Source organism: Chiloscyllium plagiosum, unplaced genomic scaffold (assembly GCF_037043375.1).
Source record: "Chiloscyllium plagiosum isolate Xiang-an unplaced genomic scaffold, Cpla_swu_hap1 HiC_scaffold_8, whole genome shotgun sequence".
Taxonomy (NCBI): domain Eukaryota; kingdom Metazoa; phylum Chordata; class Chondrichthyes; order Orectolobiformes; family Hemiscylliidae; genus Chiloscyllium; species Chiloscyllium plagiosum.
The window spans coordinates 53,545,210-53,566,281 of NW_028270146.1; the positions used below are offsets into that span (position 1 = coordinate 53,545,210).

General features: G+C 37.6%; 1 protein-coding gene across 4 annotated transcripts in view; it reads right to left on the reverse strand.

Moving 5' to 3' along the window:
- Positions 1 to 2,858: 2,858 nt before the first annotated feature.
- Positions 2,859 to 21,072, reverse strand: part of trim9 (tripartite motif containing 9) — a 92,662-nt gene continuing 74,448 nt past the window's right edge. For all 4 annotated transcript variants that reach the window (XM_087989850.1, XM_043697628.2, XM_087989849.1 and 1 more), the window contains 3 exons: positions 8,641 to 8,944; positions 4,411 to 4,573; positions 2,859 to 3,224 (listed from right to left, as the gene is read on the reverse strand). In XM_087989850.1, the coding sequence (XP_087845976.1) occupies positions 3,123 to 3,224; positions 4,411 to 4,573; positions 8,641 to 8,944 (569 nt within the window). In that variant the 3' untranslated portion in view covers positions 2,859 to 3,122. The remainder of the gene's footprint in view (positions 3,225 to 4,410; positions 4,574 to 8,640; positions 8,945 to 21,072) is intronic.

The window sequence follows — 21,072 nt, forward strand, 5'->3', positions numbered from 1 at the left end:
CTCCTTTTTCATCATTGGATGAATGTGAAAGCACTTCTCATTCAGAGGTAGCAAGTCTGACCAAGACCTCATCCTCACTTATTTGGATCTTCCACTCCACCATGTCATGCCGCATGCAGCATACAACAGTTATTTATGAACTGTTACAGCAGCATGTACTTCTGAGTGAGTACTTCTGAGCACCCAAGTCTCATTTTTTACAATGCCAATCGTCACTGTATCCTGTTTGTGGTGAAACTGCTGCTGTTCAGTTGCACTTTGCATTGGATTGTGGATTTCTAAAGGCTGTCATCAGGCAAGATCTTTGTCCCCTCAAAACTAATCCTGATGTGCATTAGTTACTGAATTATATGAGGGACTTGAGAATTCATTCATATAAAGTAGTCATGGTAGCATGCATAAAGTGAACAAATACATTATTGTGATAACAGGGCCTTTATTGCAAAACGAGTGTAAATCAATAACATTCTGCAGCTGGGGGAGAGCTATACTCAGACAAAACCTGTGGATCTCTGACTTTGAATGGCCAAAAAGAAATTAACGTACTACGTGATATGAGCAAACAGGGTTTACATAATATCCTTTGTGCTGCTGAGTGGGAAATAATAGCCAGATCATCTGATATGCTCTGGAAAGAGTCTATAGCACAGAAATGTATTGAGACGGTTAGCTTTACAGTCACTGTCAAGGTATGGTGGTCAGAGGAGTGTGGTTCCATTTGGTGCTATACTATGTGATAATCTCTCTCAACTCTATTCAAACCTCCTGTGGCATGGGTTTTCCATCAGATTAAAATAGGATATTATACCTGTAGACTCTCTCCACAGGATAAAACTTGATTCGCCATCATTCTCCTAGTTCTTGGTGCTGCTGGTGCAAACCCTCCTGATCTTCGGCCCTCTTTCTTCACTCCAACTACTCATAGTTAATTATTGAACTGGCCTGTATGTGAGACACAAGCCATACATATGTTCTATGCTCTCTTGTATGAAGTTCAATATGCCCTTCAAAAGGAAGAATATTTTCTTTGCACCTGGGTGCAACTGTTACGTAGGGACAAAAAATAATTGCCTTGGCAGACCATCCCAGCCTCACTCTTCATTCATTAGGTCACAATAATAGTGTGATTCAAGTTACTGACTTTCCTGATCAGTTAGTGCAAGTACCTCTATGGAATGCTCCAAAGTATACGGTGGCTATCCAAAGGGAATCCACTGAAACAGACCTGCTCTGGTTAGGTTTGACACAGCAGGGAAACCAAAACCTAGCTTAAGTGGAACAGGTTGAGTATTTAACTGTTCAGCAGTTTCCAGGAACTGTGGCATATCTGCCAAAATAAGAAGTGATCAGTTCTGGGGCAGGATTCTGATTAGCTGCAATCTCTTAACACTAAGGACAGGGTCTCTGATGCAGTGAAAATTTGGCTCATTATATCCAATTCTAGGTGTCATATTTTAAAACATAGGTTAAGACCATGGGAGGGCAAATATGCAGCTTTAGCAGATTGATAGGGATAACGGATTTCAGTGACGTAGAGAAACCAGAGATACTGGGATTATTTTCCTTACAACAATTAAGGTTAAGGAGAGATTCAGTAACTGCTCAAAACTGTGAGAAATTTTAATATAAAACAATAGGGAGAAAACATTTCCACTAGCTGCAATGTCTGTAAACAAAGGGCATTGATTTAGGATAACTGGTGAAAAAAATGCTGGCAGAGATCGAATACATTACCTCAAAAATAGATAACAGCACCTTTCAAAAGGGAATGATATATACTTGAAAAATCAAATATCTGCAGAGTTATGCATAGGCTCAATGGGCTAGAAAGCCTCCTGTTGTGCATTTCAATTCTATAATCTATCATATCATTTTCCTATCAGGTAGGGTATCAGGCTTCATAATGGGCATTTATTTTGTTACACAAAACTATATTCAGATTTAAATAAAATGAAGCACGAAGAAAACATTAAAAACTTTTAACTAATTGGTCAAGCAACAGAAAATCTACAAAGATTTTCAAAAATTCTTTGTAAGAATGTTGTGCTTCCAATAACATTTTCTTAATCGCAAATTAAAACAATTCTTAAATCCTTATATCTCTTTCTAAATAATAACCTATTGTTCAATTTTTATCATAAATGTGCGTAAACTATGTTAAAATTTGAACTGTGTAAATCCTTCCAAAACTATTCTACCATACAACCAAAGAAACACATTCACATTTTTGGTTCGATATCAGATACTGCACATACATAGACAAATGCTGAATCAGTTATCTCACTAGTTTTGAGAATGCCTTGAAACTTCCCCAATTGCTTTTATAAAAGCACGAGATTTATCATCTGAGTCTAGGATTTTGTCAGCACAGACCTAATGGGCTAAACGGCCTTCTGCTCTGCTGTAAAGACTCTACAACATGTGTTGTAACACATCCCCACTCTTCTTTAGCTTTCATTAAGCCAGCATAGTGCCCAATATTTATACAGTCATTGAAACAAGATTAAACAGTACCTGACTGAGTATTTCCTAATTCTTGGGTGTTCCAGGTATGTTACTTATTGCAATCTTTCCCTTTCAATGTCTGAACAGGAATCTTATCAGTTTAGTGAAGATGTGCAGATTACTTTTGGTAATTCAAATAGCTGATTTGGAATGGTGTTGAATATAGATTCAAAGGCAACAGGAAAGAATAAATCCTGGAGGTTAATAGCAACTGTGAATACCTTGCAATGTAATTGATTAGAAATATAGCACTTTCTACAATTACACTGCACTGCAGTTTTTCTTTCTGCGGCAGCTAAACCTGTATGCACGACAATTTTAGTAGCATAAAAAATAAATCAGTAAACAGAAAATATGCTTGACATTAAATTACATTTCAGGCTGCATTGATACTTTTACAATTTTAGTTAGCACGAAGCGTCAAAACAAACACAAATGTTCTGATATCATGACTGTAGAAACTTCAACTATTTTTGGTATTCCTCCAGTCATTAAGCACCAACTAGCAAACTTGTATCAAGAGATGTTGAATCTTTTAAGAATCTTAGCAGCAGGCAGGGATTCCTGTCACTTGGATCCCAAAAGACAATACAGCAGGTTTTGTAGAATGACCTGGATTAGGATGCTGTTGGGTCTCTTGCTGTAGCACAAGCAGCAGCAGCGGCGGCAGCAGCAGCAGGAGGTGTTTGAGGAATTTCCAAACCAGTGTGGAGTGTCACCTATAGAGAGGTCGAGAATATAACTGATGAAAAATAACTATTTTTCAGTTATTTCTAAGAACCAATTAACACTCAGTGCATCTTCAGTGACACTCAAATTTAGAAAAAAGGTAAATAAATTTGCACATCCCCATAATTCCTTATACTTGATTCCTCATTCAACATTGCTGAAAATGTGTTGCTGAAAAAGTGCAGCAGGTCAGGCAGCATCCAAGAAGCAGGAGAATCGACATTTCGGGCATGAGCCCTTCTTCACGTATGCAAACTTGCCCAGCTATTGGAATTTCATGAACTATACATAATATTTCTCCACAGTGCCTCGCTCCCACAATAGGTTTCTGGTAACTAGATTAAAGGGTCTTTCTGCTTGTGGTGCTACCTCAGCTGAGTTTGTCTGGCTTTTGTTTGTGTGATCATAGCTCAAACCAACTATTGCAGGAAATGTAACTGGTTGTCTTCAAGTTTAAACAGAGTTTATTTACTGTAGAGAATAGGTAGCTCCTGCTGGGGAGAACAATTACACACACTTCTGTGTCATTCTCTCTCCATTTGTCTGTGTGTCTGTAACCTATTTCCAGTTCCAACCTGCTCAGTTAGCTGAGAACCAAATCAGGTGCATTTGTTGAGAAAGTCTTAATTCCTCATTGGTTGCATATTGTAGGAACCTCTTGCTACAAAAGCATAGTTCACAATCGATATCCTTGCTGACAAATTATGAAGCCAGTGTAGTAAATCTAATTTTTTTAAACTGTTTTTTTCTCATTACAATCCAGTTACTAATGACAAAAATTTAAAAACTTGATTCTTACAAAAGACTCACTTTCGAACTGCACAATAAAAATGACATTATTTGGTCACAGTCAAAAATCACAGAACACCAGGTTATAGTCCAACGGGTTTAAGACTAAAATCTGATGAAGGAGCAGCGCTCCGAAAGTTAGTATTTTCAAATAAACCTGTTCGACTATAACTTGGTGTTGTGAGATTTTTGACCTTGTCCAACCCAGTCCAGCACCGGCACCTCCACATCATTATTTGGTCATGACACAGGGAGAATAAAAAAGAATTCAGATTCAAATTACGGGATTATTAGAGTAAAAAATCTGAAACATCCAATAAAACTATCATAGAAGGAACTATGTTTTTTGAAAACGTATAGAATTAAGTATTGTACCACAGAACACACCTGTACGTTTCTATTCAGGCTTACTGCTGGGAACAGGAGACCTTCCATATCTTCAAAGGCAACAGGTCCCTGTTGCTCATCATTAATGGAAAAGTTAAGTGTTCGTCTGTTGAAATCCAAGAGCACACCAACAGTGACTCCTTTGGTAATACCTCCCTCAGTTCTAGAACAAAGAAGTAAGAGTGCTCATTTGTTACATGTATAAAATAATAATCTTAATGTTACAATTTCACATTTTACAGACTACTGTATTTGCCAAACCAGGACCTTTGCTCCATAAGCCTTCAACTCCTTTGAGTTCACTTGATCAGCAAAACTTTTTATTAATTTTTCTCTTATGTACTTGACCAGAATCCACTAAAAAAGTATTCCACTGCCAAATTGGTCCATCTTCACTTGAAGGAAGCACTTTGTTTTCAAGGGATATGGGTGTTGCTGACAAGGCCAGCGTTTGTTGCACATCTCGAATTACCCCTGAACTTAGTAGCTTGCAAGGCATTTCAGAACCTAGTTAAGGGTCAACCACATTGTATTAAGTCTGTAGTTACATGTAGGCCAGAATGGGTCTGGGTATTTTCTTGCCTTAAGGACATCAGTAAACCAGATAGGTTTTTAGTAATAATCAATACCAGCTTAATGAACACTATAACTAGTCTAGGTTTGCAATTCTAGATTTTTTTCTAATTTCAAATTCCACCAGCTGTCAAGCTAGAATCATAGAATCCTTACAGTGTTGAAGCAGGCCATTCAGCCCATCAAATCCATACTGACCCTCTAAAGAGCATCTCAACCAGACACATCCTCCTACCCTATCTCTGTAACTCCGTATTTCCCATAGCCAATCCACATAACCTGAACATTTTTGGACTGACAGAGGAAACCAGAGCACCTGGAGGAAACCCACACAGACATGGCCAGAATGTGCAACTCAACATAGTTGCCTGAAGAATCAAACCCAAGCTCCTGGTGCTATCAGGCATCAGTGCTAACCACTGAGCCATTGTGCCACTCCAGCTAGGATTTGACCCCATTTCCTCAGAACATTTGTAGGTCAACTTGATTATTAGTCCAGCAACATCAATATTACACTGATATTTTGATACATGCTAAAGATTAAACATAAAATACTGTAAATACTCAGTGGATCAAGTAGCATCTGTGGAGAATGTTTCTAGTCAATAACTCTTCATTAGCACTGCATCAAGTGTCCTCCCAATAACAATTTATCTGCCCAGAAGCTGCCTGAAGTGTTGGATTTTAAGATTGTACAGTTAACTCTGGTAAGATCACAATTCATAAATAGTGCTACATAATTAAAGGTTAGTTTAATAAGTGCCGAAAGGAAACCAACTATGTATACATAGCACCAATGACCTAATGAAACATCTCACGGCACTTATTATAATTGCAGTGAAAATGGATCATCAATTAACTTTCACAATTGGACTTTAAAATACCAGAAAATTTCGTGGACTTAAGTTTAAAAAGGACAAATCTTTAGCTAAAACAGATGCTGTAATCTCCTGAATAGATTGAGCCAAGCTCAGAAGCCCATCAATAAACAGGGGTACCCTGAAAAGAACATTGAAACTCAATGCATATCTTCCAGTTTATTCACATCTTTCTGGAAACTTTACATTGGGATGAAAGGTTATATACAGAGTACTCAGCTTGGGAAAGCCAAGAGCAGACTCAGGAAAATAAAGATGGACTGTTATCAAGTTTGAATGAGCATTTTCTTTCATTCAATAGCACCTTGGAATTGACTCTTCATTTTTGACCTGGATAACTAAGTTTAATTGAAGCTTGACAAGCTTTGTGCTAAAACTGGAAAATAACATTTTTGTTGCGACTGATTACAATTGGATTCTCAGCAATAGAAGAGAGATAAGGAAGAAGAGATTTTTGAACAAGAACTGAAAGCCTCTCTTTAAACCTCAAGTTCAGACACTAGCTGATTAAAAAGAACTTGGGATAATAGCAATGATTCAATTAGGATAGGATTTTGAGACACCTGCAGTTTTATTATTATGGAGAAAATAAAATCACAGCTGAATAGTTGGACTCAGGTCTTTTTATTCTTACCTCACAAAGACTCTAAACTAAATTGCAACTTCCCTTACCTGTTATCTGTACCAAATACCTGCCCCCATCATGCCCATTACTTTGTAAACTGTGTTTTTGTGTTTGCTGTCACATTTTACCTTTGTCCTTTCAGGTAATAAAACTGCATTCTCTTTCTTCAATGATACCTTGGAAATGATTCCCATTCATTTTTGATCTGGCTCACTAAATTTAATTAAAGCGTGTTAGCTCTGTGCTAAAAGGGAAAAAAGAAGACATTTGTTGCAACTGATTGCAATAGGATTTTGAAAAAAAAGACCAGCTGTGATCCCTCCTCAGCTGGTTGAACCATAGGAACATAATAAAACAAAATAGGAAACTGAACTACATCAGGCAGTTGGTCAGATGACGAAAAGCACAGATGTCATTGAATCGTAAAGGAGGACTTGTGTGTGTGTGTTTGGGGAGGTGGGGAGAGAAGAGCTGTAGGAAGGTTATTCCTAGCTTTGGAACTATGCAGCTGAATATCTCAGAAAGTTATGGGGCTAAAGGAGGCAATATAGATATACTGGAGCAAGATGGTGAAGGAATTTAAAATAATGATGAGAATTTTAAAATCAAGATATTGTTTTACTGGGACTTAGTGTAGAGGAATGATAAGGAAATAAGTCTCAGGCAGTTAAAATGATGCCCACAGAGATTTAGGTAGCCACAAGCTTACTGAGTGTAGACTGTGAAAGACCAGCCAGTAGGAGATTGGAAAAGTCCACTCTAGAGATTACTAAGGCATAAGAGGTTCAGAAGCAGACAAACTGAGACAGGGCCAAAGTAGGGCATGGTTACAGAAGTGGAAATAGGCAGACTTAGTGATGGCACAAATGTAAGGTCTGTAGCTAATCTTGCAATTATATGTGACAATCAGGAGCAGGGGTCAAAAGCAGCATCTTGAGCTGTCCCATTATTTAATTGGAGGATATTTCTGCTCATCTAGTTTTGATTGTTAGATAAGCAACCTGATAATTTAGCAACAATGTGGTGTCATGAGAGAAATAAATAAACTCAAGGTGGCTTTAGAATCCTCAACAAGTGGGTTGTAGCAGAACTTTACAAAATTGTGTTTTAATAGATAAATAATTTGAGTTATTCTTTTCATTTTTCCATTTCAACAGTTCAAGATCTTCCTAACCTCTTTTCTAATATACCCACTGTACCTCTGGAAAGAATTCAAAACAAATTTTTTGGAATGAGAAACATTTTGCAATGCCCTGAAGAGTAATGATGAGTATTGGGTATTTTATATCATTAATAAAATACATGTTATTGCTGAAAAAAAGGCAAATATTGTTAAAGTTTTCATCTTGCACTGCTCATGACAATTCACAATCAGCACTGTCATCTCATACAGTATCAATGTTGTTTTTCCTTTAATTTAGCATTTATTATTTAGTCCTGATGCGTGCAAAACAAAACGCTTTGACAAATATATATTTCTTTAGCAATACTCAATTCTGAACTACTGGTCGACAATTTAAAATACGTAATTCAACATGTGTGCACAATGATTATATATATAATATTAAAGGAATGCGCTTCACTGGGCTGAATGATAATTTTTCGATCCTACTTTTCATATTTTTCTAGACAACTCTTAAACACATTAAAATACATTCTCAAGTTTGTGTACAGGAACTGAAATTCTCACTCTTAATCAGTATTGGAGGGAGGATATGTAGAAAAGATCCAAGAGGGACTGACAGTAGTGATTGCAATGGGTTCAGCCAGGTGGACCTCATAGAACAGGACTTCCCTGACTGGACCAAATTAACAGCCTCAGTCAGGGAGCTCTGGCTGACAGAAACAAACATGAAAGTCAAAGGTTTTGTTCACTCTTGAGACGTGGCTCTGAGGAAGCTGGATTAGTGTCAAGGACTTTTCACACGTGAATAATGGGTGACTTGGTGACAGGATGCTGCCTCTATGGAATTATTTCACGGACTCTTCAATTAGACTTGTTAAAAATCAACTGGAAAGAATGAGTATCTAATTTTTGCTTATATAGTGAAGTTTGGATAGGCTGGATAAATTATGCAGTTTTTCTGATGCAAACGAATTTCAATTGAGTCCAGCATTGAATAGTTTAACAATAATCATCATTTTTCACTTTACCTGTTAGTGTGAGAGTTGTTATGCATAAACCAGCTTCGATTGTTGTCAACATACATTGCCCAGGCTTTATCATCCTTTCCTAACATGACATCTTTCAAGACATCTATACGGGCCACACCAAATGCAGGGTCAGGATGGTTGTCGTAGCGGTCAATACTCAGCTCCCAGTAATGGATACCTCGGGAAAATCCAGTGTTTCCTAGTACTACCCTGTCATCATAGCTGTTGCAGGTAACAGTGAGGTTGTCATTAGAGAACAGAATGTCAGGATGAGCTGAACCCGAATCAAAACCAAACCAGGCAACTGAAAAAGAAAATAGAATATTATACTTAATATGAATACATCATATAGAATAAGACAAGAGACCTTTTGGTAAATTTGCATACAATCTGACAAAACAAAACAAGAATCTCACACTTCAAAAAGAAAATAAAAACCACCGAAAGACCAAGATTGAACCGTTCCTTTATGGAGGTAAATTTAGGCCATTTCTTATTACTAGGACGAAAGTGGTATCGCAAGAGCACATCAAACCAGTATTATGGTAGTCTTTGTTCTAATTTTCCTAACAAATAATAAAAGCAACCACATAAATATTTTCATTACTTCACACACGTCTGATTTGGAATCATATTGCCAGTCTTTCATTCTTGAAGTGCAAAAATCCTGGCACTCTTCATAACAGCACTGTCCTTGTACTCACTGGTTTGCAGTGGTTATGGAGGTGGGAGAGATAGGGCCCAGTCAGACAGAATGACAGGAAGTCATAGGGATGAATAACAGTATGCTCAGGAGAAAAAAAAGCTGATAAGGGCAATTAAAGCAACAAAGGTTGGTCTTGTTACTAACGTCCACATCCCAAAGAAGGTGGCATTCCAACCTGATTTCAAAACCATCAACTCAACAACTTATCTATTAGCTTTCTGTCCTTGCAATCTGCCAGCTACTAGCCCTATAGAAAGTTCTTGACCAAATTGTCAAAAATCTACTGTTATGTTCTTATTCTTTTTTGCACCCCCAACGTCCTCCACGCAGAGCCCCTATCCCTCCAATCTAGGGTCTATATTTCTGTATCCTGCCACATGTCCAAACATCCTTCATTCTGACTTTCCCAACAGCCTCTTTCCTGCCTGACCTCTAATGTTTCAATCCCCACACCCTACCCCAGCCTTTCACTTTTCCTAATCCCCATTTAATAATCCTTCTCTTGTCATAACTCCCTCTGTTCCAAATGAATCTATTGTCACACTCCTGAATTCCAGTTTCCTACAATCTAGTCCACTGATCTGGTAGACGTCCACAGGAAGAATTCCCTGGCTGGGAAGTGTAGAAATGGGGTTATAAAAAGTATGGGTGCAAGCACCACCCACAATCACCAATAAAATTAATACAACTGTCCCCACTCAGCTCAGCAAGAACTTATTGGCAAGTTTGGACAAGTCTGTCAGTGAATTACAGGCCTCAATATTGGCATCTCAGATCGCCAGAAGCTACAGGCCAATCAGAGTTTCTGGTTCCAAAAGTCCTCTGGCTGAGGCCTATTCCTCAGAGGATTAAGTTGAAAATCACACAACACCAGGTTATAGGTCCAACAGGTTTATTTGGACGAAGGAGCAGCGCTCCAAAGGCTTGTACTTCCAAAAAACCTGGTGTATTATAACTTGGTGTCATGAGATTTTTAACTTTATCCACCCCAGTCCAACGCGAGCACCTCCACATCATGGCAACCAGTTCTCTATCAATGTCAATACATTACCTCAGATATCATAGCTTTAATTTTCCTTACAAATCTCCTGTGTGGAACCTTGTCAAAAGCCTTTTGAAAGTCCAAATGCACAACATCTACTGATTCACCATTGTCTACTCTACTGGCCACATCCTCAAAAAAGTCCAGAAGATTTGTCAAGCGTAAAATCCCTTTAGTGAATCCATGCTGACTAGGACCAATTTTGTCACCGCTTTCCAAATACTTAGTTATTACATCCTTAATGACTGACTCCAGCATTTTCCCCACCACCGATGTCAGGTTAACCAGCCTATATTGTATTCCATCCCTGGTATGATTCTGAAACAGCTTTATCCAGAACCACAAAGGAGATCCTCTGTAACAAACACAAGAGGAACGCTGAAGAAAAGTCACAATGGACTCAAAACTATTAAGTTTTTTTCCTCCACACATGCTGTCAGATCCACTGAGTTTCTCAAGTATTTTCTGAGTTTGTTTCAGATTTCTAGTATCTGCAGTATTTTGATTTTATTCAAATCGCATCTTCTGTAGCTGGGATTGTGATGATATTTCCCTTCTTATCACCTCTGCAGCCTTTGACAAAGTCCACCATTCTATTCCAACATGTGTTCTCTGTTATACAGCTGCTGTCATTTAACTCCATTTTTACAGCCACAGGATTGCTAGCAAAAATACATATTCTTATCTCTGCCCAATTTCCTCTATAATACCCCAAACAGTTATCCTTGACATTTTCCTCTTTGTACAAGTTTCTACAAGTTTCCTCTTCACAAAATGTGATGAAATAGGGCAAAATGTTTACTGATTGGACCTGCATGGACGTTTCCCTGTATGGTGGAATTTTCAACTCCATTGCAGTGCCAATGATGACTTGACAGTCACCTCAGCAGGTAACTATATGACAGGAATGTTAGTGCCAATGAGAATTAGGTATGGTTAGATCAGGGAAGATGATCACAAAGGAACGTACTGTCTTCATTAAAAGACAGCCTTAGCTAAGATAAGTAAACGGAAAAAGAAAATTAAGAGCTCATAAAGCTAAGTTCTCACATTATGCTTAATAGGAAAATATGACTAATACTTCACAATACACAGAATTATGATATTTCATGGAGATAATCCTTTACTAAAGACTGCATCAAGATATATACAATGTTTAAACTGAATATCACAAAATAAATATAATATGTACACTTTATGACCAGAGGTTGTCAAATATTTTACATATTTTCTTTAATTATTGGCTACCTCTTATAATTGACTTAGAATTATGAAGCAAAAACACCATTTTCTCCAGCAAACTACTTCCTTCAAGAGATTTTTTGGCTCGTCAAAGTGATTTTTGCTTATGACAATGACAAGATGATGAAGGAGAATATATTATGCTTTGTAAAGGGCAGATCGCATTTCCTTGTTGTAACAATTATAGATGTTATGATTAATTTTGGTGTTTTAGATCAGTATCATTTTGATCTTCCTTGTATTCTAAAACTGACATAACATGGAATGACAGGCCGTTTCCACAATTAGTATTATAAGTTTCAGCATACATCTCACACTTGAATTAAATATTTGTAAAAACATATGGAACACAAAACAGAAATCTGAAGCCCACAAACTAAAAACATATCAGTTTTGTACAAAAGGTGGCTAATTAGACTAATCTAGGAAATTGAAATGATACAAAGGCAGTATTTCTAGTGCGAGGGGGTAAAATAAGGCCATGTAATAGAATATAAATTAGCTTAAAAATTAGATGTATCTTGAAAATCCCTAGAGATGTTACAATTCTTAACATGGAGAGAGAGAACAAAAAGTGAAAAGAATCACACATGGAACTCAGAATACCAGGAGTGTGGATGAGAATGGAGGATATTTCTTTCCTCAGCATTGGCATTTCCCCTCAATAAGGAAATTATCTACTTTTATGCGCAATAGAAAGTATAAAGTGCAACAACTTAGATTTTCATTGCCCGTTTAATGTAGTAAAACATTCCAATGTGCTTAACAAGATCATTATCAATAAAAATATTTTTTAACCAAGCCACATGAGAACAAGGAATACTGAATACATTTTTATGTATTCTCATTTTTCCTCACCACAAACTCTTACATTTTCCACAGCAAATAAATTAGTTGATCTCCCAATGTTGCTCTGTTTGGAATTAGCTTTTTTTATTCCCTAAGTACCAATCCATTAACTGTGATTCTCCTAATACCATGTAAATTACTGGTGTGAATCTGAAATCCTACTGATTCACCATAAAACACTAATTTGTGTTGCGCTGCTGCATCTGTCTTACAGTTCTATGCTGAGATGCTTCCAGTTAGTTTATGTTTTAGACTCCAAAACAGTTATCTTAAGTTTTATGTCTCATTAAGCAAATGACTGATCACAAATGTTATGCCACAAAAGATATGGATATTTAAGACTCACATTTCAGCTTAACAATTTAACATTTTTTTATTTGTTCATGGAATGTAGGCTAAGCCAGCATTTATTGCCAATTCCTACTTTGGATTGAGAAAGTGGTGGTGAGCTTTTCCTGAACTGCTGCAGTCTTTGGGATGTGGGGACACCCTACAATACTGCTCAGAAGGAAGTTTAGGGTTTTGACCCAGTGACAGTGAAGGAACGGCAAGATAGTTCCAAGTCAGCTTGGAACTCAATTGTTAACAACACAGTGAGTTTTGAGAAGATTTATAGCTCAGGTTGAGGTTCTGGATGTAGGCTTGCTCGCTGAGCTGGAAGGTTCAATTTCAGACAATTTGTCACCATACTAGGTAACATCATCAGTGCGCCCCCGGATGAAGCACTGTGGTATGGCCCACTTTTTATTTATGTGTTTAGGTTTCCTTGGGTTGGTGATGTCATTTCCTGTGGCAACATCATTTCTTGTGGTGACATCATTTCCTGTTCTTTTTCTCAGGAGGCAGTAAATCCTAGGACAAGCCAAACAGAGACACACGCGAGAATTCCTTAAAACATGGCATTCCAACTGGAACTCTATCAACAAACATAATGACTTTGATCCCATTTACCGACCCTGAGAAAAAGAACAGGAAATGATGTCACCACAAGAAATGACGTCACCAACCCAAGGAAACCTAAACACAAATAAAAAGTGGGCCATACCACCGCTGCTTCATCCAGAGGCTCACTGATGATGTTACCTAGTATGGTGACAAATCGTCTGAAACCGAACCTTCCAGCTCAGCGAGCAAAGTTAACAACACAGCTAAAATTAGCCAACTTTAACTTAGAATTCTACTAACTGAGTGGAATTAAAATAAATATTCACATAACTAAAATAATCATAATCAAATAAAATAATCATGGCATTGATGCTTGACATCACAAGTAGTTCCTTGGGTTTTAAGTCATATAGATACAAGGGCAAAGGACAACAAGCTGTACATTTTACAACCAGCTATCAGAATAAATTTAATATCAGGTTTGAAAGATGTTCTGCTTTAACAGCAAAATCCACCCACTGATTAAATTTATAACAGAACACAATGCTTCTTTACTGATGTGACACCATCTGTAGAAATCTTGCCTGCAGGAAAAGTTTTAATGAATATATAAAATGGAAAAGGTGGGCTAAAGTGGACGTAGGTTCCTTGCAGGATGAGTAAGGGTAATTAATATTGGCTAATGCTAAAATGGCTGAGGCCTTGAATAACTATTTTGTATCAGTCTTCACAATGGAAGATGTGTCTAACATGCCAAAGAATGATGTTAAGGATACGATGTGAGGTGAGGACCTCAATTCAATTGTTATCACTAAAGGGGTAGTGTTGAGCAAACTTGAGGGGCTAAAGGTAGATAAATCCCCTGGTCCTGATGGAATGCACCCTAGGGTGTCTGTGCAGAGGACGTGGAGGGTTTGCAGAGAGATTTAGATAGGTTAAGTGGGTGAGCCAGGATCTGGAAGATAGGAGTACAATGTTGATAAATGTGAAGTTCTCTACTTTGGAAGGAAAAATAGCAGGTCAGAGTATTATTTAAATGATGAAAGAATGCAGCATTCTGTTGTGCAGAGGGACTTAGGCGTGCTCGTTCATGGATCACTAAAAGTTGATTTGCAGGTGAAACAGGTAATCAGGAAGGCAAACAGAACATTGGCTTTCATTGCTGGAGAGATTGAATATAAGAGCAGGGAGATTCTGCTGTAATTGTACAAGGTGTTGGTGAGGCCGCACCTGAAGTATTGTGCGCTGTTCTGGTCTCCTTACTTGAGGAAGGATATACTGGCTTTGGAGGTGATACAGAGGTGGTTCACCAGGTTGATTTTGGAGATGAAACATACAAAATTATGAAAGGGATAGGTAAGATAGAGGCAAGCAAGTTATTTCTGCTAGTGGTTGAGACTAGGGCTAGGGGACATAGCTTCGAGCTTAAGGGGAGTAGATTTAGGATAGAGATGAGGAGGAAACAGCTTTTCCCAGAGAGTAGTGAATCTACGGAATTCTCTGCCCAAGGAAGCAGTAGAGGCAGCTTCACTAATATATTTAAGACAGAGTTGGATGGGGTTTTGCATATTAGGGGAATTTCATGTTATGAGGATAATGCAGGCAGGATGAGCTGAGGCGATGGAGAGATCAGCCATAATCTTAATGAATTGCGGAGCAGGCTCAACAGGTCAAATAGACTACTCCTGTTTCTATTACTATGAACCGATGAAATTTGGCAGATTACAAACCTCCCATCAGTACACTGGCTCAGAAAGACAAAGTAAATATTGTTCTTCAGGAATTGAATCCATAGTTAGTTTCTTTGTATACAGTGTAAAGGAGGCAGTTATTGGCAAGTTATGCAACTAGATTTTAGCTACGAGTTTTGTGGCAACTAAGGATCAACAATTTGCACATTGTAGAGCTAAAAGACAAGAAGCCTCCAGAGGTTGTAGTGCTTAAACTGCTGCTCTGTCACAAGCCAATGCTAAAATTAGAGATTAAACACAAATACAATACAGATTATGAAGTCATGATTTAGTGCAGTCCAATTTCAAATTCAGCTATTTTGAAAAGCTTCTTCCTTCTTCTGTTGAATCATTAAATATTATTTTTTGCACCCAATGTTAATACCAACCAATTTTACATCAAACAAATCGGAGTAAAACATTCAAATATTGTATGATGAACCTCAAACTAACCTGAGAAAATCATACAATTTTAATATTTCTAGTTCCCAATTTCTACCCTGATCAGAGAGAACAGCTAGGTGGTAGACAGTATGTACCAGAATTCAGAAAGACATGCAATACTGTCACAAAACATTACACAGGATACTCCCATAGGATTAATGGCAAACAGTTAGGTAAGCCTGAACTGTTATTGGAATATTTCTTTGCTTCTACAATGTTTGTTTCTTGCATATCTCCAATTTTCATTGCTCCATCTTTCAGGGCCACGCCTTTAGCAGACAATGGTCTAAGCTCTGGAATTTTAAATATGATTTCTCCTCACGTTTACAGATTTGATAAGAACGATTGTATACATTATAGTGGCATAAAATGTTCTATTGTAACACTGCAGTAAAGGATATTCATTTTTACAATGTTCGAAGTTAGTTTCTTATGATTTATTTGACCAACAAACTACATTGATTAATTTTCAGATTTACTTACAGGTTGCAAATACATTTACACTTTCTTGACGGTTACATGCCGAAACACAAAACAAGTAATCAATCTTTCATTTTACTCACTTTTAGAAACAGAAACAGTTGAATTCATGCTTAGTCTCTTGGTGCAGCTACGTAAAAATATACTTAGTAGTTCTTTGTAAGGAACTCATCTAATACATAGCTTTTGTTTTATGAAGCCAATAGTAAAGAATAAATCATAACAACACCTTCATATGCAATATACACCATGACCACAGCTTTTACTTTACATAAGTACTATTCTTGAATAAAATAAGTCTTTTTTCAGAACAGTCTCTATAATCAAACAATGATATGAACTAGAAAAGTGACGGTAGATTACTGTTCAATAACAACTTAATAGCAACAACAACTGTCCATGCATTTTAAGAGTAATGATATTAAAAATATTTTAAACATCCTCATACTACTCTAAAAAATTTAAACAAAAATTATTAAGCAATGAAAACATGTAATGATTTCACAAGTGAACACTGCAGAATGTAATTAAAACCTGCAGTTTCACCTTATGATGCCTATTAATAATGTGACATAGTTTTGACAAAAATAAACAGCAAAACCTAAATGTAAAAATCATGAATAGTCTGTCTTCTATATCCTGAAATTACTGCTTACCTTCTGGATTTAACGTAAGCATGAGAATCAATGCAAAACTTGAATTATTCTAGTACACGGCAGATAAATTTGGTATCCAAGAAAAGCCGAAACAAAATGCTATCTTTAAAAAAAAGAGCATAACATGTCAGAAAGTAAATGATATAAAATAAAAGATCCCCTTTTCAGGATATACTTTAGATTGACAGTGTTTTTCAGGTATTGCATTTATTGAGTGATGCTGCGTATGCCATTTTATATTTGGTCACAACATTACAAGTCAAACACATACAGGCAATAATACTATGGGATAGTGTAAATGCCTAAGCATTTTTGGAAGTCATATAACATAATTTGCACTCCTAAAGCACAGGAGAATCAAAAACAAGGAATGTACAGTATTTTGTTCGCAATTTGTTCTTGGAATGTGAGTGGCTGGGCAGGTAGCATAGTTTGAAACAGCAAAGATCTAGAGATCAGATAAGGTAGGGATGGCAAATTTTGTGTGTTTGTTTGTTTATTTGTGTACGCACACATAGGGAGGGGATGGTCTAGGGTTTGGTCGTTGGACTCTTAATCCAGAACTCAAGTAATGTTGTGGGTGCCTGGGTTCAAATCCTGCCATGATAAATGGTGGAATTTGAATTCAATTTTAAAAATCTGAAATTAAGAATTTAGTAATGATCCTGAAACCATTATCGAATGTCAGGAAAAACCCATCTGGTTCCATTAATGTCCTCTGGGGAAAGAAACTGTCATCTTTACCTGATCTTAACAATACCTTGGTGGCAAGGTGGCTCAATAGTTAGCACAGCTGCCTCATAGCCAGGGACCCGGGTTCAATTCTACCCTTGGGCGACTATATGGAGTTGCACATTCTCCCATGTCTACGTGGGTTTCCTCCAGGTGCTCCAGTTTCCTTCTCAGAATCCAAAAATGTGCAGATTGGGTCGTTTGACCATGCTAAATTGCCCATAGTATCTAGGGATGTGCAGGCTAGGTGGATTAGCCATAGGAAATACAGGGTTACAGGGATTGGGGAGTTGCTGTGTGGGTATCCTTGGAGGGTTGGTGTGGACTCGATGGGTTTGATGGCCTGCTTCCACATTGTAGGGATTCTATTTCATGATTCTGCATGTGACTTCAGGACTACAGCAAGGTGGTTGACTCTTAACTACCCTCTGTGCAATTAGGGATGAGCAATTAATGCTGGCCTAGCCAGCAAGACCCATATCATGCAAATTAATTTTTAAAAAGTTGGGTTTACAATCTTGGCTTTTGCTTTCTGACAATGCATGCTGGTCAGTCCATTTAAACATCCAAATCTCATTATTGTATTGCAATGCAATGCACAATAAATACTGTGGAGCCTACAATGGCTAGTTGTAGCCTTTCTTAGTAAAAGGATTTTAATCTAACTTCTATTTTTAGGGTCTGTCATAGTTGTGTTTTAATCACTGGTTGTAGTAACTTGGATACAAAAGGGCTTATGTCTGAAACGTCAATTCTCCTGCTCCTCGGATGCTGCCTGACCTGTTGTGCTTTTCCAGCACCACACTCTCAACTACATAGTGATCTGTTTGCTTCACAACATAGTTTTGTTCTTTTTGGCATAAAAGTGTTAAAAACCGTCTCATGTAGACTAGCACTCATAGTATCAACATAGTCCATGGCAGAACTTTCCATCTTACTTGGTTTCCAGTGTGACAATACTATGGCTTTGAGAGGTGTATTTTGTCCTGTTCTTTTTTTATTATGAAGTTGAGACAGAGATTATGAGTGGTCTGTTCCAAGCTAATAAACAAGCTTGGGGTTTTAGAAAAAGCTGGAACAATAGAAGCAGCTTGAATAGGTGAAATCAGGTTCCCACAGAACCAAGGTTTTAGTTCAGCTTTTGGAGGATGTTAGATGTTTTTGGAAGCTCATTGCCAAAGCTGCTACATCTGTCTCTCTTTGCTATAACTAAAAGCTGGAGTTCTCTGTTGCCAGAATTACATGTGAGACAATCTCTTTTACTGAATTTGCCTTTGTCAAAAGGGGTGTTTATGGGATGTTACTACATTAGAACAGTTGCTGTTTAGTAGTTAAATAATCTATTATTCTGTTAAGGTTTCTAATAGAATTAAGATATTCCAAATTCTTCTTTGTTTTGTTTGCATTTTAATTAGAAGGTAAGAATAAACTATGTTTTGCTTAAAGCCACATAGTGCAATTAATCAAATTACATCTGGATATACAGCACCTTACACTTGCCTTTAAATAAACTAAATATTAGGGCCTAGGCTATCTCTTTGATGTATTTGAGGGGTATCCATAACACCAGATGTTGTAAATTAGTTTTTCCTTTTTTATCACGAGGAAAGAAAAACTAAAATCCATGTGGCAGTACCCTAGAGTAGTTACACCATGTGGATATACTTTTGGAAAGCTTTGCATATGCAAAGATTATTTGACAGAATATTTATGAAAGTTGTCTTATTTCATTTCTTACTTCAAGTGTGTATGCTATTTTCAAGATGACACGAAGATACAGTCCACAAATGTCTCCACTGCCAATTAACTGACCAATGTCAACAAGCATTATTTTACATACAACTTGTGAAAACACTTTCTCGAGAGGGGCAGGAGAGAGGCTTATTGGAAGTAAGGAATTGCCAGGCAGGTGAAGACCAAAATTTGCTGGTTTGTTATCTAACATCCTGTAGTCATAGTGTATAATAATTGGGTCCTGTTGATCAGATCAATCAAAGAATCTGCAGAGGACTTAAACATAAGTTGAGGAAAACCCCCAAGTTGGTGGCAAGCTCTGGGAATCATATGTATAAAGTCATCTCTTTCTCGTATGTACATCATCATCTTGAACTTGAAATCAGTAGTTGTGCATCAAATTTAAAAAAATGTAATACTCTACATACACAAGCAACTAGATTTCTGTATGGACTCTGGAGGCAGGCCTCTCCAGAAAGCTTACTTTAATTTGAAAATTTCAACTTTTTTTGGACAATCCATTTTTACATACATAAAATATGTACACAAAAAAACATGCTCCTACAATGATTGAGCTCATCCAATGAGTAGCTAAGCCATACAGACTAAGACACTCATTTAAACTGCCACTCTGCAGTCAGCTCACAGCTAGCCAAAACCAGTCAGCCAGTCACCAGAAGCTAACAATCTGCCACGAGCCAAAATGCAGTCAGCCATCATACACCACCAGTCAACGAAAGCCATAAATCAGACAGCTTGTAGCCAGCACCAGGAATTACCCAATCATTCTAGAAGCCAGTTAGTCATCTACCAGTAGTCATTTGCTACGCTACAGCCAGCAGCTAGTTAATCCATGATCAGACACTTACTATTTTGCCTCAGGCATGGGGAATCACTGGAATTCAAGTGCCCATGTCACTGAAGGACTGAGGAAGACTCACAACCAAAGATCTGAGTGCATTGCCAATTCTTGCATTTTATATATTGTCTTTCATAACATCAAGAAGTCCCTAAATACTTGACAGTCAATGAAGTACTTTTGAAATTCAGTCAGTTTTAATGTGGAAAAAGCAGAACCACCAAATGCTGCCACATCCATTTTAAGTTCCCATCCAATCAACACTTTAGCACAAACCAAAAGAGAAAATGCTGGAAAATCAAAGCAGCTTTGACAAAGGGTCAGTTAGACTCGAAACGTCAGCTCTTTTCTCTCCTTACAGATGCTGCCAGACCTGCTGAGATTTTCCAGCATTTTTTCTTTTGGTTCCAGATTCCAGCATCCGCAGTAATTTGCTTTTATCCAACACTTTAGCACATATGAGCAATTTATTTGGTTAGCTTTGTTGTCCTCGTAGTCTAAATGGTTATCACACTTCTGAGAGGTTAATAGCTCTCTAATACTGGCAGTACCATTGGGAATGGTCCAGTTCTGGTACTGCAGGGAGCCTGAGCTATAAGATGTCTGGCAGGCACATTGCAGTCAGTCAGTGAAGTCCTATTTATGGTTGGGGAAAAATTGTTAGTATTACGAACAGATGAGTCTCTTCACCAGTTTGCAGCACTTGCCTCCAAGGTTTTTCTATTAAGCATGGCTACCCTTGTAAGAGAGGGTCACCTCGTAAAAAGACCACAGGTATACCTGCTGGTTTCTCGCATGATAGTAGCTACATGCATACTGGGAATGGTAGAATGAGGCCCTTATGTGACCATTTATGGACCTCAATTGGCTTTTAGGCAGGAAACCAGCCTTGATACTTCTAATTCTGGATTTAATCAGGGGAGTCACCACTCCACAGTTTTGTGCCTGATTAAACATCAATTTTTTTGCTAAAGGCTCTAGAATAGGACTCAAAGCCCAGAACCTTCAGACCTCAAAGGGGGTAACAAAAATGCAAATGAAAACCAGGCTTTTCTGATTTTGCTTCAAAGCCA